The sequence below is a fragment of the Lissotriton helveticus genome, chromosome 12 (assembly GCF_964261635.1).
Source record: "Lissotriton helveticus chromosome 12, aLisHel1.1, whole genome shotgun sequence".
NCBI classification, from domain to species: domain Eukaryota; kingdom Metazoa; phylum Chordata; class Amphibia; order Caudata; family Salamandridae; genus Lissotriton; species Lissotriton helveticus.
The window spans coordinates 126,209,868-126,228,713 of record NC_136073.1 but is presented as its reverse complement, the minus strand read 5'-3'; the positions used below and the strand labels follow the sequence as shown (position 1 = coordinate 126,228,713).

The 18,846-nt window shown below is 42.4% G+C and overlaps 1 protein-coding gene across 5 annotated transcripts in view; it reads left to right on the top strand.

Annotated features, from left to right (window-relative positions):
* The window catches only part of QTMAN (queuosine-tRNA mannosyltransferase), a 140,982-nt gene that overhangs the window by 49,894 nt on the left and 72,242 nt on the right, over positions 1-18,846 (top strand). The window contains exon 3 of one of the 5 annotated variants that reach the window (XM_078671401.1): positions 896-3,561. The exons of 2 other annotated variants lie outside the window; for them this stretch is intronic. In XM_078671401.1, coding sequence (XP_078527527.1) covers positions 971-2,332 — 1,362 coding nt within the window. In that variant the 5' untranslated portion in view covers positions 896-970 and the 3' untranslated portion in view covers positions 2,333-3,561. Of the gene's footprint in view, positions 1-895; positions 3,562-10,683; positions 10,908-18,846 lie in introns of those variants that run through there. 2 more of the 5 variants (XM_078671404.1, XM_078671403.1) reach the window with 2 other exon arrangements.

The window sequence follows — 18,846 nt, the reverse complement described above, 5'->3', positions numbered from 1 at the left end:
AAAAACTGGGTTGTTTGCTCACACACTCATAATTATAAAATCTAATTATGAGACACAACTGCCTCTTTTTTGTTGGGATTTTTTCTGTGGAGTAAAAACTCTTACTTATTCATATGGTCAATTATCCCTATTGGTATAGTTATGCGTCATCAATATATTCATTGACTATATTCAGGGACACTGGCATTATATGATTTTGCTGCTGTGGTGCTTTCAGCATAATTATGGATTTGCTGCATTTGCCACATAATCCATCATCTGCTGCATAATCCCCAGATTTTAACCCCCAAAAAATTCCAGCTCCAATGGATCTAAAGTTACTAAAACCGCAATGACACTTTTTGACGCAAAAAGGAAGGCCCCTCGCAAATGTTTTACAGGTCACCTTTCTGTTGCCTATTTATGTATTTGGGTATTGAACTGGTACTAATGAAGTGAAACCCTTTCATAGACCATGTTAGCATGTATAAAAATGGCAAAATAATGAAGTAATACTGTTACATATTTTTGCTGTCTTTTATTGATCCTCTGCACCTTTCAATTGTGGATTGGCACGTCTGTACTGTTATCCGTGTTTTTATGCTGATTTTGAAGCAGATTACCTGGTACAAGTGTTTGCAGATCTAGGCCAATCCAGTTTACCTGTCACACGTATTTTCAGGTTCATAATAGCTTACATCCCCTGCTTATGTTTCTGGACTGTTCTATGGACGGTACAAGAGTCTTCGATTGCGAATGTGCATTCCGCTTCCATGTTAGCCAGTAAAAAATCCCGTACGGAGATAGTCCTGATACTCTAGTATCTGATTTGTGTATAACCGTATCCCGTTTCAAGATGGCTTTCGCGTGTATATGTTCAAATGGTTACCTCAGCCATCTACCTTTTATGTTACAGTAAGCATCTGAGAGAAGTCGCTGCAGCAGCCACTACGATCCAAAACTGCCTATATGAAGAGCGGCGACCACTAAAATGGGAGTGCTCATTATCGAGGCGTTCTATGGAGGTTCTCACAAGCAACTGGCGGATCTCCTCTTGGAAGTATTTGAAAACTCTGTACTCTGCAGCCTGCCTGCCAAGAAATGGCACTGGAGGGCACGCACCTCTGCCCTGAATTTCATGCAGACCGTGCCAGCCAGCGACCAGTACAGCATCCTGTTTGCTAGCTCAGTGCTTAACCTAGCTGAGCTGATCGCCTTACGACCAGACCTCGGCAAGCTTAAGAAGGTCCTCTACTTCCACGAGAACCAGCTGGTGTACCCTGTGCGCAAGAGCCAGGAAAGAGACTTCCAGTATGGCTACAACCAAATTCTTTCCTGCCTGGTGGCCGACGTGGTGGTATTTAACTCACTTTACAATATGGAGTCATTTCTGACCAACATCCGTGGCTTTTTGAGGCTTATGCCTGATCACAGGCCCGATGACCTGGAAGGACTGATCAGGCCAAGGTGCCTGGTCCTCCACTTCCCAGTTAGGTTCCCCGATGTTAGTAAGTTCCTCTTGCCACATTGCAAGCGTATTCATTTGCAGAGCACAGCTGCAGTCAAGGAGGAAACTTTCCTAGTTCAGAGCGTGACTACTCCACAGCAGAACGTCATTACTGGGAATTTGATGGAGAACAGTGCCCAAGATCAAGAAGGTGTACCTTTTCTCACACAACTTGAACGACCACAAAACCCAGTGGCTACATCAGATGAAATAGAGGTGTCCAATATACCATGGAATGCAAAATCAGGCCAACAATATGGTGAGAACTTTGTAACTCCTAGTGGTAATATCAGTGAAACTCTCGAAGAGCAAACGCCACTACACATTGTCTGGCCTCACCGTTGGGAGCATGACAAAGACCCAGAAACTTTTTTCCAAGTACTGCTTAAGCTTAAAGACCTCTCCCTGCGATTCAATGTGTCTGTCCTTGGAGAAACCTATACAGATGTCCCAGATGTGTTTCTGAAGGCCAGGGAGGCGTTGGGGAATTCTGTGTTGCATTGGGGCTACCTTCCTAGCAAAGAGGACTACTTTCAAGCCCTGTGTATGGCTGATGTTGCTGTCTCAACAGCTAAGCATGAATTCTTTGGTGTAGCAATGCTGGAGGCCACGCATTGTGGTTGCTACCCACTGTGTCCCAAGGCTCTGGTGTATCCAGAAATTTTTCCAGCTCAATATCTGTATTCGACACCTGAACAGCTGTTTAAGAGGCTTCAGAATTTCTGCAAAAGGCCAGATATTGTGAGGAAACATCAATACAAGGGTGACATTTTTAAGTACTCGTGGGCATCCCTACGCAGCGGATACAAGGCCCTACTTGAACCAGAATCAGTTGTAAGTTTATGACAAAGGAAGCAAAGTCTACTACTTGTACTGCAATTTCAGATTATAAAAAGAAAAACCAAAATTGGACACTACGTTATTACAAAGTTGTTGGTTGCAAATGATTGTATCTTTCCAGCAGCCTTAACAGAGGGACTCCCATGAAAACAATGCATATTTTGTATGTTTGAACTAACTTCCCTCATCTCCTCAAACCACTCTAAGATCTCAATCATGAGTTCTGATGATAAGGAGATCAATGACAAAGCCTGTCAATAGAGTGGAGCTCTAATGGTTTATCATAGCTGGTATAGAACTGTCTGCACTAAATTACAACAGGGCAGATTCTACATTTCCTTCCAGCACTAAAATCCCAAATCGCAAAAGAATACAGATTCTTGAGTGAAAAATATGATAAACACCATAAGTGTTTACATTTGGTTTCTTACGCACTTCATACCAAAGGTAGCTTTTCTCCCTTTATCTAAATTTTCAGCCATTTACATTCGGGGCAAAATTATAATATTGTTGTCATTGTCATATTAAATGATCACACTGAATCAATGTATCCTCTGATTTTGGAAGTACACTACTTAAAATGAGACTAAAGTTTGTAAGGTGTTACTCCCTTTGTAAGGATTCTACTTCAAAAATAAACATAGCATTATATAACTTTTAATTAGTAAAACGTAATCATTATAATGGTATAACTCGAATGTACCTTAATTTTCTGAACACAATGTTAAAGATCACGCTTTTAATTGGGATTTAAAACACACCCTGCGGAAATATGTAAGTTTCACCTAAATTCAAAATGTTTTTTAGGAATTTGGCCATCCTAGTTATCGGAAATTGTAATGCATTCAGATGTTTTAAAAAAAATACTTTGTAGATGAAGGCAGCGTTTGGTATTGTCACGTATGTGACATTGGTGGTGGTAAATGATTATTTAAAGGCGCTGGTAAGATTTTATGCGGTTACTGCAGCTACATTTGCTTGTTGTCCGTGTCATTCGCAACGATTCAAAACAGTGACAATATATTATTATACAGATTTTCCAATTTTAATTAATTTAAACACCGATGTAATTTTAACCACAGTGAAAATTATGACATGGTAGCGTCTATCGATACATGTCTACCTATGAAGAATGTACGCATTGTATCCCATAATTTGCCCTTTTTGATGATGGGCCTTGTATGTGGGGATGTTGTTTGGGTTGAAAACCAATAAAATACTTAAAAAAAAAAAAATGGTAACGTCTATCGATTGCAATGCTCTCTTTCGTATTGAAAGAACGGAAGTGTGACCAGAACTTTAATGCTTTGTCAGAAACTCGTAAGGAGTAAGCCCTGTAGTTGTTTGCACTCCGTTGCGAAAGGGGTGATGTAATCTGTTCGGCTTCTATTACTATTTTCGCGCAGGCTGTACCATTCCAAAATGGTCGCCGAATTGTGGTTGTGATGGCAAGTCTGTCTTCTGTCTCCATTGAGCGCGCTTCAACTAACACGGAGAAGTTTGAAAGGGAATGGTATATTGCTGAGATAAGAAGACCGGCGGCGGACTCCTGGCCCTGCAGGTATTCACCAGTTCAACTTGACGCTGCATAGGCTAAGAAAACAGGTTTTGACTTTTTTTTCCCTTCATGTTATGTCGCAGTTTGATGACGTACAGAAGCACGCTTTTGCCTCAATCAGAAAATAATGTTCTACTGGTCAGGTGTCATGAGCGCAACTGTTCTAAGCCACTTTACATGTGCTGTAAATACGTGTGCCCTCTGTCTAGTAGTCTGATATGAAGAAGGTTATTTTTAGACTGTTTTTATTTTTTTACCCAAATGCACTATCCATTCTCGACCTGTATTTTCACTTTTACCTTACAAGTCTGTCTATGCGTTCCTGCATCCTTAGGCAGCCAGTTGAAAAACATGAGGTCACCTGTCCCTGTGAGGACACAGTTCTTGTACTGCACCCATGTAACTGTGTGGAGACAGTACCGTCTGTGCTTTCACCAGCTGCCATCTGGCAACCTTAGACAGTTGACAGCTGATGACTGAGCAGCAGTCGCGTTACCTACGCTCCAATGTTCTGTAGGAGCCTGTGTTGGTGTAGTAAATAAAGAATTCAATTCACATACCACTTCGAGCCTACGAGAGTTCTTTACAAAGTGGCGACGAGCACCAACACGTGAACCCACCATTTGAGCATTTTCATCAAATGAAGATTACGCTGCAAAGAGGTAATAAATTAAAGGAATTTAACATTTAATGTAGTCCAGAAGAAGGAAAAATACTAAAGCTAAGAATATACTATCCAAAAATACTACGCAGGATTGAAAAGGAAAAAACGCCAAGGTCTGTCTACATTGAAGTGTTACGTGAATGGTTGTATGTGCATAAAAACAAAAAGAAAATCTATAACTTTATCGACATTATATTTATACAACCACGGCGTGTGTCTGAGGACTGAAGTGGTCTATTGGACAACTGGGTTATAGAACGTCAAATAGCATATTTCAAAAAAGAAATAACAGAAGGAAAACGTAAATCTCAGAAGAAAGTCCAGACTGGATGAAACTCAAGAAAAAAAAAGTTGCTTCAGTTTACCACACTTGGGAGAATTAAAAAGTACATTCAGTACCAACGGAATTCCTAAGTGACAGTTCAACTGTCAAAAGACATTCCACCATCCAAGAGCAACAGTCAGCTGCATTCTGCGTCACCGTCAGCTGTTAATTCACATCAATCTGTGACTACGCATTTACGCAACGTGCTACCAGACATCTTGGGACGAACTTAAAATACAGTCTAGTTTACAGGATGATGCACCTCGCAAGATACGCGGTGCCATTTTGAAAAATAAATAAACATTCGGTTTTGGTGAGGGAAAATTCCGGATCATCGCATCCTCATAGAACACCCCGTACAGCAGATTCAAAGAAACCTAACAAAAGAAAAAGAAAAAAACGGAAGGTACATGAGTGTTTAAATGTATTAACTTTAAAGAAAAAAATATAACTGAAGTCTGCATAGAGATAAAATCGAACATTCAACGGGCAGTGTGCACATGCTTGTAAAAAAATCAATAAACATTGGAGCACCTTCGATAAACACTGAATCCTCATTAGCACAGCATTCTGTATATCATAAGTAGTGTTGAAGTTAGCCAAATACTGTATAGACTACTCACATCAAATTTAGAAAGATATACTCTGTGACAGACCCAAAATCCATCATGGCGACAGGTTATGTATGGAACCTATCACCACCAGAAACATTTAAACAGGCAGGTAGCAAACCTTCGCTTAAATGGGAGGAATGTAGAGGGTATTTTCTTAATTACATTTCAACATTAGAAGAGGATGAGTAGGTGAAAGCAGAAAAGAAATACAAAATGCTTATGCATAGTTTGGGTGCTGGTGAACTAAAAGTGTATAATGCCATAACTAAGAAGGTGCGAGCAGAGAATGAGGGTGACATCTTCACTTATGTAATAGATGACCATACACATATTACAAGCCATCAGCCTGTGTTGGTGTGGACAGATATAAATTCTTTCATAGAAAACATAAGTAAGGAGGAATCTATTGACGACTTTGTCTCTGCACTTAAAAATCTTGCTGTTTCGGTGATCTGCGTGACGAGTTTATAAGGGACCAAATAGTCATGCAGTTTGTGGGCCAAGGGTGATTACCCCATACAAAATATCATTGACATTGCAAGGAAGGCTGAGCTCACATGCCGCTGTGCTAAGCCGGTTTGACAGAGAATTAGGAGAAAAAAAGAGGGTGACACCGTTAATAAAGTAACTGAACAGAGGTACAACTCTAAACAGACCTGGAATAAAAAGAATACTAAATCTACATCTTACAAGAGCCAGACAATCAACAAAGGGTGCTGTTGCAGGTGTGGGAGCACCTCCCGTATGGCCAATGACTTTAAATGACCTGCTCAAAATGTGAAGTGTACACATTGTGGTGTACTTGGGCATTTCTACAAAGCGTGCAGAAGATGTAACTCACGGTCTTTAAAGGTAGTGGATGAAGCAGATATCCAACACCTGTCTGATGAAGACAACATCAAAATGTTTGTACTAAATATTGAAGAAGAGCAAGTTGATAGTGTCAGTGCAACAAGTACCACAAAAACGAGAAAACCCATCTGCAGCATGACAATTGGAGGTGTTGATATCAGCATTGTCGCAGACTCAGGCTCGCCATATACAATTGTTTTTTTGTGTGTTTTTGAAAAATGTTCTTTATTGACATTTTGAACCAACCGTGTCAATACAATTCAACTAGCCAGTTCATTACAGATCTGTAATTCAAATTATTAATCATAGCGACATTTCAATACACAGTTGTTGTGGCAAATGTCCCCCCCCAACCCCCACCCCCCAAAACATTTGACAGGAACTACAATTTGCATTCTCTCGCATACAGGCTACACCAACATCACTACTGAGGGCTAAAATACTACACACAATGGACCCCGGGAGGTCCGCAATGCATATGTCATCTAATCACCAGTCTAAATTCAGCTATCTCGACTCACTACGGCAGAGCTTGAATTTAGTGCACATATATACAGTTCCCACTAGAAACCCTGAAAGCTTCCCATCCCCTCATCTCCCGCTGTCCCCTGAATCCTGGCATTCCAAGCAATGAACGGCTCCCATATATTTCGTGGTCTAGAGGCAAGTGGCATTAGCTCCCAAAAGGTACTGAGTTGTGTATGCCCATAGGTAATGTCCCTGACGCAGTCATTCAAGGAGGGCACTCGTTGTCTACCCCAGTGTACTGCAACCGGACGTTTGCTGTCCTTGCCCCCACCTTTTGGATTCCCTCTTATCTTGAGTTTCGCAGGGCCCTCAAGATCTTTTTATTTTCTCATGCCTTCCCACCTCAGTAACCCTGTAGCCCTAGCCTTGGGTTAAGCATCCTTCAGCGCCATGAAACCGTCCGGTATACGTGAGCTATATAAATTCCTGCAAATTCAAATTCGCAAACAAGAGCAGAAGTGCATGCAACTTGCGCAGTTTGAGCAGGGTGTCCTTTACTATATCCCAAAATACCCAGAATTGGAGATGGCTCCAGCGACATCCCCAGCATGTTGTTCACCGACTCAAAAGCCTTCTCCCAAAATTCCACAATTTTGGGGCAGTGCCATGCCACATGTAGGAATGTACCTTCCCCCGGAACAGCCTCAGGCCTGCAGCGCCACCCAGCCCCCGAGCTCGATTTTGGCATCCACCGTCTCCCTCACTCGGCTGCAGTCCCAGATCACCCTGGGCTCAGCCAGTGTCTTTGTCCCTTCCCCGTAGACCCGCCGCGGGGTTAACGGAGCTCACTGCCACAATCCGCTTTGGGTCCAGGATACAGGGATGTCGAGTGCGAGCTCCACTAGACACCAGATATAAGGATTATTGTAGGATTTGTTACCCAGCCGGCGGAGCTCACTCAAAGAGCGGCCATTCCGCTGCTCGGCAGACCACGCCACCCGTGTGACGCCGCCATGTACAATTGTTAACAGAAATATATGAGAAGAAAAGTTCAAACCCATCATAGGGGAACAACTTGAAAAGGGAGACATCAGGTCATTCACGGGTGATCCTATCGATGTGTGCGTGTATTTAAAGGGCGTGAGTCTGCCGGTAAACTTTACGTCTCCAAAGTTGGACCTTCTGTGCTTCGGTGGATGGACCAGGGCGACTTCCTTGTAATGGGAAAGAGAAGACCACAACGACTAGGTCCGGCAGGTGTTGGAAATCCTCGATGAATGGGGTTTAACTGCCGAGTACCTTAAGTGCAAGTTTGCAACCAACTCCGTCAACTATCTGGGACACGAGATAACTGCCGACGGCATCAGCCCGAAAAGAGAACTCCTCCAAGCCATAAAAGACTCCCCTGTTCCCAAAAACAAGGATGAGCTACGATCCTTTCTGGGAATGTTAGAGTTCTACGCAAAGTTCATAAAAAACTTTTCACATAAAACATTCGATTTAAGACAACTGTTCAAACTGCGGAACAAGTTTGAATGGACAGAGGAGTGTAGCAAAACCTTTCTGGCCCTCATGAAGGAAATGTGCTCTGCGTTATCTCTGCAAGGTTTCGAGCCATCACTGAGTAACTTTATTACTACAGACGCTAGTTCTAAGGTATTGGGCGCAGTACTCACCCAAAAAGATACCAAAGGGTGTGGAATACACCTTAGCTTTTGCTTCACGTTCACTGACTCCTGCTGAGGAAAAATTCTCAGTCATTGAGCGTGAAGCACTAGTGTGCATGTGGGCCTTAAAACATTTCAGGCAGTTTGTTTGGGGTAGCAGAGTCACCCTATTCACAGATCACATGCCCCTTACCAAGGTGTTTACAACGAAGGGGTTGTATAATGCATCACCAAGATTGGCCAGGCTATCTGTGCGTTTGTTTGTTTGATTTCTTGTACGAAATTCAATACATTCCAGTAGTGAAGAACCTGGTGGCAGACTTTTTGAGTAGGTTGCCTGTCGGAACAACAGACAATGACCACTTCTCAGAAACAGAGGAGACAAGCATAGCCAATGTTCTAGAACAGTTCAATGGCATATCAAAAGATGAAGGGTTCACGGAGCAAAACAAATACAGCATCATAAGTCAAGTTATAAATATGCTAATTGATGGATGGACATGCAAAAGCCAATTACCTGAGCCACTACGACACTTCTGGGAGGTAAAGGACGTATTGTCACAGGAGAATGGATTTTTATTAAGGAGTGGTAGGGCTGTACCTCCTAAAAGCCTTCCAGTGAGGATACTAAGTTGGTTTCATGAGGGACATTTAGGTATTGCTAAAGCAAAGAACAGGGTCAAAAACAATTACTGGTGGCCTGGCATCAGCTTAGAGGTAGAGAAATGGTCAGGGATTGCACACTTTGCGTCAACTCCGATGAAACACAGGTAACATTCAGACCCCCCCTTGCAACCCATTCCATGCCCATCCATTCCATGGGAGAGAATCGGTGTAGACATCATGGGTCCCATATCTGAGAATCTAGAACAGTGGTACATATTAGTCATCATTGATCATTACACTAAATGGCCTGAAATTAAGTTTGTAAAAACTCCAGATGCACATAGTGTAGTCAAGTTCCTTGATGACATGTTTACACGCGAAGGTCTTCCCAAACAGGTCATCAGTGACAACGGGGCACAATTCATGTCTGAGACATTCAAGAACGACATACAAAAACACCAAATTGTGCACAAAACCACATCAGTTTATCACCCAGCGGGAATGGGGCTGTTGAACGATTCAGCAGAGTAATCAGAGGAATTGTCCAGTTAGCTAACAGCAACAACCTAAGCTGGAAACAGGAGACACTCAAAGTGTGGGCTTACCGCATCACACCCTGCGAAACCACACGTCACAGCCCATTTGAGCTCATGCGGGGAAGGACTCCATTGACCAAGGGCAATGTGGGTTGGGTCAAGGCAGCCAAGAGAGTACACTGGTTTTCCCATCTTGCCAGAGAAAGGCTAGTGCGTGCACAGTCCAATGGTAAAGAAAAATACGACAAGCATGGAAGTAATCAAGTGGAGGTCAAGATAGGGGACACAGTCAAGGTCCAAAGAAGTGGACACGTAGGAAAAGGTCAGGACAGATACATCTCTTCTTTATCTGTGCCTGAGGTGTACTGTAATTCTGCACTCATGAGCTATGGTAGAGTGTGGTACTTCTCCACCCTCTCTGCCTACAGACAACCCACAGAGAATCCATAAGTTACCATGCCCACTGATCAGACAAGTGAGTGTCCCGAAACGTCAAACGCAGCTAAACACACCACAGTTCATCAGACTACGATTCTGACTATGAGTTTCCCACACCACAACGCACAGCAACATCACACAGCACATTTCGGAACCAGTTCACACTTCTCTAGATCTTGGTACCCCAGGAAGAGTTAGAAGACAGCTGCCTTCTATACCGTTACATGATGTTCCCCTACCCATCGGTATGAGCAGGGCAGGAAGGCGGCTTTTGCCACCAGTTAAACTTTCTGATTACATTTGTGAGTAAATTGTAACTGCATTCATTTTGTTCGGTTTCCCAATCTTCTTCTTTCTTCTTCTTCTGCCTTCTCTCTCTTTCACCCTCTCTTTCTCTCCCTGTATCCCTCTCTCGTTATCTCTCTTCCCTAAGGGGGTGGATGTGTTGTGATTTACATTCTTCTGTCCCAGCGAGACACCGTTCTTGTACTACACCCATGTGTCCCTGCGCGGACACTGTACCGTCTGTGCTTTCACCAGCTGCCAACTGGCAACCTTTGACAGTTAACAGCTGATCACCGAGCAGCAGCCGGGTTAGCTCGCTCCTATGTTCTGTAGGAGCCTGTGTTGGTGAAGTAAATAAAGAACTCAATTCACATACCACTACGAGCCAACAGGAGTTCTTTACAGCGTTCCTGCATCCTTAGGCCGGCGGTTGAAAAACATGAGAGGTATTTATCATGAAATGGACCATTTGCAGGCTCGGCTCCCGGATTCGGTATCTGGGAAAACCAAGAAAAGCATGGGTGGCCCTTAAGAAAGAAGATGAATGTAGTTGCTTCGCATCGCCCAGGTATCCTGGAGGGTTTTTGTTTGGGGGAGGGTGTGGGCTAAGCTGCATACTCTACCTACTACTGAGGTCATGCACAGTAGTATAAATTCTGCCTGTCTTGGGAGTTGTACCTATGTGCTTAATCTCTTCTACTTTCTGTGCAACATGATCCTTTCTCTCCACCTCACGCATTTCTCTCTCCACCGCACCTTCTTTTCTTTTCACCTCGGTCTTCACCTTCCACTTTTTCTGCCTCACTATTTCTCCACATCTCTCCTTGCCTTGACTTCTATTCTCTTTGACCCACAATCCTCTTTCTCTTACCTCACTCTTTCTACTTCACTCTCTCCAACTCTCCATGATCTGACTGTGACTCCTCCGCATTCTTCTTTCTTTATCTAACCCATCTCTGCTCCGCCCTCCTTCAATCTCTATTTCACCAGTCTGCCTCTGTCCACCTCACCATCCTCTCTTCCTATCCTCCCTCTTTGCCTCACCCTCCCTCCTCTGCTCACTCTTTTGTACCTATAACCCTTGTCTGCTTCACAATCTCCTCTTTCTATCGGTTTCAACCTAGACTCTCTCCACCTCACCCCCTTCTGTCAGTCTTTTTCTTGTAGGATTAAGATTTTGTGTATTTAAAGGAAGCTTGCTGCTTTCGTAAAAGTGTTTCTGCCTGTGTGGGTGTGTGTATATATAAACTTGCACTCCGCAATCCTGCTGCCCTTTACCTGTTCTTCACTGGTGCCCTTCAAAATTTTGAATAGCAGCAGCACCAAGGCCTGAAACATATACTTATTGTGCTGAACATCTACAAAGACTTGGGAGCCATACATGTTTTAAAAATACAGTAATGGCCTATGCAGCTTTTTAAAGTTGTGTATAGTGTCCTACCTTCTCTGGCCTAGCAACTAGGATCTGGAATGCCCTGCCCCCGGCAATCAGAATGAACCCATCCACCACATCCTTCAAAAAAGAAGTAAAACTACTTTTAATTAATAAAACTCTCTCCTGATCCTAGCTCTGGTGCGAGTTGGATACCAACCAGACGCTGCTCACCTACCAAGACCCGCGATGAACTCGAAGCGTGAATGACTAACACACTCCGGACCTTCAACGAGAACCTACAACATTTATGATGTCCTGTTAGCTACTCATATCTATGTGACTAGTTCTTACCTTTTCATTTGATTTTACTTTTGATACCCTCAACGGGTCTAGTTTGCGCTATATGAAACTTTATAAATCTAAAATTTGCTCACTGGATTATCTTATTTTTATAGGATCTGAGGGGCTACACCGCGCTATATTCCTTTTTTATCTGCATGTGACAAAAAAAAGAGCATTTGTTGGGACAAAATTAATGCAGTCACCATCGCCTCAAAGTATGGTGTTGTGCCCTAAGTTCCTTCTAATTGTATTAGCCGCAGTGAGTACCTCTGTTGATTAAGAGTAGGCAGCGCTACTATAGGAGAGACACCATTGTTTTTTTTTGTGGAAGCCTACCAGACAAGGCAGTTGTCTGGTTTGCTAAAGATATCTTGGAGACATTCAGAAAGCTTCTTTGGGAATCCATTCCGCCCATTGCTTACCATTGACCAAGTGGTTTGTAACTCACATTTGCTTTCTTTTTATTTGCTGGTTTTATTTGTTGTAGGCTGTCCATCATGTCTTTGAGAATCCTGCGGAGCATCAGCTGTTTACCATCGTGTTGGGTTTTTCAGAGTGGAGAAAAGACAGGCATCCAGTGAAGTGTTGATAAGTGGATTTATTTCATTAATGCCAGACAGCACAATGACAATCTCTCAGCTTCAGGTGTCAGACTGACCACCTGGAACGTCCTTTCCAGAATCCCCAACCAAACACCTTCCAAACGGAACCCTCAAGAACACATTGAACATAACACATCTTCCCCCTTTTAACTCTCACTAAAAATAAGTGAGAACATGACCCACACAGAAGATAAAACACCTAACACAAAACAACCAAAACATCTGATCACAAGCGTACACCAAATGGAACACAAGACCACAGACTAAGAGACAAGAAAACAAGCAGACAAAACAAAATCTAATAATAACACGAACTACAAGTGCTTAAAAATTAATTGTCATTCCAGCATATAATCTTACAAATCTCCAGGAGCATGCAGTATTCTCCGATTCTCCCTTGCAGCAAACATGCCCTCCATAGAGCTCCCTCCTGGTGCCTGTTTTGCTCCTCAATCAACGCTCTGCCAGACATGTCTCCTTCACCCAAATTCGGCACATATTTCTCACCCAAACGAGCCTGGACTGGTACCCCAGGGACATTACTTCCGTGCCAGAGCCCTCAGTACCATCTACACCATCCACCAGCCCTTTGTTCTACACCAAAACCACACTTCTCTTGCTCCACCATTTCCCATTCTCTAACAAGACTGCATGCTTAGATACCTTAATGACACGCGTCTTAGGGAAAAACTTATAATTGTTCTTCTTGACCCCCCATTGGTCTCTTCACCTTAACATCTCCCACTTGAAATAGAACTACTTTTACATCTTTTTGTCATAAATCAGTTTAGTTTTTAGTTGAACGTTCTCTACCTTGTCACACACTTGACCCAGATCAGGCAATCTGTCCACACTGTGTATGATCCAACACCCAACTGGAACTGAACTCGCAAGATCCATAACATCCCTTTAACAGAACAAAAGGAGAGACTCCAGTAAGGGAGTGCAGGGTATTTTGATAACTCCACAATCTTTCTTGCACAGCTTCAGACACATGTGCACCCGCCATTTTAGCCATCTGAATCGTTTTCTTCAACATCCTGTTCACCCTATTCACCATACCATTGCCTTGCAGACTATACAAGGCCACTGTCAGGTGCTTGACTCCAAACATCCTCAAAAATGATTGGATCTCTTAAGTTTTGAACTGGACACCATTGTAAGAGACTAAAGTCTGCGGAACTCGTTTCCTGCGAAACGTGTCTTTCATCAATTCCACTACAGCAGCGGTAGTAGGTTCTCTTACAAACGTGAATTCAACCCATTTTGAGTAATAATCTATCTGCACCAATGCATACCTTTTTATCTAAATTAAGTTCATACATCCAGCCTATGAAATCCATTCCTAATTTTTCACAAGGGCCATTTAGAAAACTCACTGGGTGAACTGGAGTGTTGCGTACACTTAATTTTATTTGCCTCCTGAAAATGTATACACCGCCCCACATGAGTCTCTACTTAAACATCCATTCCTGGCCAACAATAATACTGACACAATCTTTTTTTCTTACCTATCATGCCAGATGCCCCTGATGAGCAAAAGCAATTAGTCTACATCTTAATTCCAATAGGTAAGCAGTAAATGTCCCCTCATGATTGCATTATCCTCAATAGTTAACTTGTCCTTAACCTTCTGATAGTACTTCAGCCCGTCCTGTATATGCCAACCCTTGACAATGACCTCCTTAATTAACTTTTAAGAATGATCAGGTTCGAGGCACTTCATTCATTAATGTATGCTTATTGTTCCTCCCAGCACCATTAACCCATCAACTACACCTGCCACAAGTTTCACATCCTCTTCGGACTGATGCTCTGAAACTCCTCAATGAGACACCGGGAAGGAAGAATCCGCACAAGAATTCTTCCCACCTGGATTTTGCTTGATTGTAAAACTAAATTCAAACATTCTGGATAAAAACCTCCCCAATCTTGGGCTGACCTTGTCATGAGCCTTCTTTGACATTAAGTAAACCAGATGCTTGTTATCAGTAACTAGGACAAATTTTCTTCCCCACAAAAAGGTCTCAAAGTGTTTGTTCACCCAAATACAGGCTAGCGCCTCCCTTTCTATTGTACTGTACTTGTGCTGCATAGTAGAGGGAGACCTTGAATCAAAACCAACAGTGTGTTCTTTCCCATATACAATTTGTGTCAGAACAGCACCAAGGACCACCCAAATTGCATCTACTCTTACTATGTTTGCCCATCCTCCCTAAATGCATTTAACCCTCAAATGAGATTTTTCATATTCTCAAATGCTGACATCTCGGACCCTTCCTAGACAAATTGTTCACCCTTCCTCAATAACTTTTTAAGGGGCACTGTTTAAAAAGCAAAATGATCTGTGAATCGTGAATAATATTCGCAGAGTTCCAGAAAAGACCGTAATTGGTCTTTGTTTTCTGGTCTAGGACTGTTAACAATCACCTTGACCAGATCAGCTTTAGGCTGGATCCCTGCTCCTGAAATGTGGTGTCCCAGATAATTTATCACTGACCAAAAATTTGCATTTCTCTCTCCTAACTTTAAAATCATGTTTTTCAAGAATGCCCAGAAACTCCCTCAACATATGCGTGTGCTCCTCTGTAACCTTTGTGAGAACCAGAATATCATCCTGATATGCAGGAAAAAAGTTTCACTCCCCAAACAACCTGAACATCAATTTCTGAACAACAGAGGCCAAACCAAAAGGAATCCTTAAAAATGTAAAAGTCCCAAACGGAGTGTTAAAAGCAGTCGAAGAGTGATTCCTCCGCCAACTCCACTTGATCGTAAGCCGCCTTCAAGTCTATACATGAATAAACCTTGGCTCCACCCAGTTGAGCAAGCATCTCCCAAATCTTAGGCAACTGGAGCAGTCAATTCAAATATTCTTAAGTGACCTCAAGTCAATGTAAAGTCCGATGTCACCCGTGCCCTTCTTAGCCATGACAATGGACGAAACCCATTGCGAAGAGTCAATAAGTACAATAACCATGTCCGCACACAACCTCTCTAGGTGCTGCATCAACTGTCCCCGCATTCTCAGTGGGACAGTTCGTACTTTGTGTGATTGGCACAGCATCCATTTCAAGAATGATTTTATCTTCAAAACGATGCCCCAGACTGAGTTTATATTCAAAAAGAGCACCATGCTTGTGGATCAACTGCTGAAGAGCATCATCAATTGCTGGGAGGTCCACCAAAGAAATTGGACACGCTGTGTCTGGTCTTGAAACCATTACACATTTTCTTTGATCTTTCTATCCTAAAATATTGTATCCTTTTTTTGCCACAAATTCTTTAGAAACAATTGATCTGTCTTTGAACTTGACAACCTCAAAAAAAGCAGCCACTCCTATCTATATCATGCCCTCCAAAAGCAATTGTGCAAACATCCTGTGGCGATAACTGAATAGAGTTCCATTCTTTGTAGTTTAAATGATCAGTTATGAAAGTAAGTGGTTACCCGAATCCACTGTGACTTGCACTTCGACATTACCAATGACAACTGTGGAAATGAGATCACCCTTGTTTTTGTACATAAGGCTCTCTCTTCAGATTCTATAGAGAGGATTATCTTGCTGGTACTTTGAATAGCGCATACATTAGAATCTATAATCTCATCCTGTTGCTCAAGTATTCCAATTTTTTTAGTATTCTTACACGTGCGCAAAATGTCCATGCTTTCTACACTTCATGTAAGCTTTACTTATGGGTGGACAATTTTATGAATTTGCCAAACGTGCGGTCGAACATCTGAAACAGTAACTTTGCGTCCTGTTTTCTGGAGCCTTATGTTTGATAACTTTAGTTTTGTATATCCCTGCATTAACTGATTCAGCATCATACTCGTTCTTGGATTAATTTAGTTCCTTTGAGGCTATGAACGATCTCTCAATTCCACCAGCAAATTCTAACGTCTCGTTTAAACTGGGGTTCCTGCAACATAGAAGCCTCTTGTGTTTTCGTGTTAAAACAATTCACCATTAATTGATCCTAAGTAGGAACATATATTGCCATCAAATTCACATGTGGCATTTAATACTCTCAATTCAGCCAAGAAATTATCAATGGATTAATGTTGTAGCTGACACCTGGTATAAAATCTGTGCCTTTCCACTATTACACTTGTATCATCTTTGAAGTGGTCACTTAATCTGCATGCAGCTTCCTCGTAAACTTCCCAGTCAGTTCCAGCAGACTGCTTAACCACTGGTAAATGGTAAAAAATGCGTTTACCTTCTGACCCCAAACAGTTCTACAGCAGCGTCAATTTCATGACTGGTTCAAACTCAGATCTATCCATTGCTATTATATAGTTTTATTTATATCAGAATGTTAAAAAAAAAAAGAATAATTATTTAGGAGCAAAAGAAAACAAAACAAAGGTTAGCATTCTATTCCTAAACTTGACAACGTAATAAGCAAAAAGAAACTAGCATAAGAAAGATTGTTTAACTGTGACTAATCAGAGCGTAATACCCTGAAGTTCGCTGATCCTCTGAAGAAAAACTTGCTGATGGTGAGTAGAAACACAGAACCAGGGAGTAGAATGGGACACCACACAAAAGTTCGATGAACTTGAAGGAATTTCCGTATTTGGAGGCTGAAATGAGGTAAGCGCATGATAGGCAGTATCTCAAGCTGCACTCGGCGTATAGACTTTGTCACGCACTGTCAGAAATTAAATTCACGAGCCCAGCAATTGAAAGAAGGCAGCGCGTGAGCAGAACCTGCAGACTGTGTAGCATACTGGTAGGGAGTCAGTTCACTAGGCTCGTGCAAACATGCCAAAACATAAATTTGTTGGTGGATTGAAGAACTTTTTTACCTCTTGTGAGTCATTAGTGGTGGTTGTGAGTCTCCCCGGGTGCTGATCAAAATGGCTTCATACAGCCTATTACACGTTGTGATATATATATGATGTACTCGCGTGAGGTGCCTGGGACGTTACCAGGCAACAAGGGATGCCTTGTTTGTCACGTTCACTTCAGCCTCAAGCGCGGTCTAGCTCAAGGATCACTTACGTGCAGCTCTTGTGCTGATCCTACAACTGTCGTTTTCACAGAACACTCATGCGCAACTCTTGTGTAGATCCTTTAACGTGGTTATCCCAAATCAGCCAAAACTTCCTTAGCAAATACGACTCACAGTTGATGAGCAGAGTTTCACTGTAGCCCCAGACAATCCGGCACTCTGGTCCCCTCCCTCTTTCTCTGCAGTGCTGTTAATAGGTGCTGTCTGGGTGCCCAATCGTCGCCAAATTATGGTGGGTTCTTCATTGTAGAGAAAAGACAGGCATCCAGCAAAGTGTTGAAAAGTGGCTTTATTTCATTGTAGAATGGGAGAATGCATACCTTTATTTTATTTGACTGTCCATTTTTCCAAAATGTTCCAAGGCAACACAGTATGCGTGCATGAATTAGCTTGCAATATGGGTTTGTAGATTATAGATTATGATCCATGTTCAAATGCCACTAAGATTAACAGCAGTTTTAATTCAGATCTACCCCTGATGAAGGGCTGACAAGCCCGAAATGCATTGGGTTATAATGAACATAGCTGCCCAGGATGAATTGTTTAGACCCTCGTGCTACAGAAAAAGGCCCTGATAGGCATATCTGCAGCATTTGAAATAAATGGGGATACATGCAGCCTTCTACATGAGCTGAGTAAGGAATGGGATATTGATGATATGGAATAAATACTCGGAGAAACATGGATTCATAAATTATGATTAACTGAGAACGTAGCCTGCTGAATATTTCGCGAATTTGCTGTGCGACAAGCGATTGGAACAGCAGGTTACTCCACAAACCTTGAACACTTATTTTATCCATTTGATGCCACTCCACGACACTTCATTGTATGACACTCTACTCCACTCTTTGCCACTACTCTCTCGTCTAAGCTGCTAGCTTTTAACCATGCTTAACAGCGGCCATGCTAGTGTGCAACATTGCTAAAACGTATTGGCAAAGCCAATATCTCTTCCAGAGGGGAGACCTGTTGTCTTTGCCAAAGCTTGTCGTTTAATGGGAACTTGCACTGGTGAAGCCTATGCTATGTCTGTGTTGTGTTTGTGTAACTTGTCAAAAGTCTTCATTTCAGAAAAGTCAAGATGTGGCATTGACTGTATTTTTTCATATTTTCATATAGTGCTTCAAGTTAACCCCTTCCACACTCATGACGAGCTGGGCTCG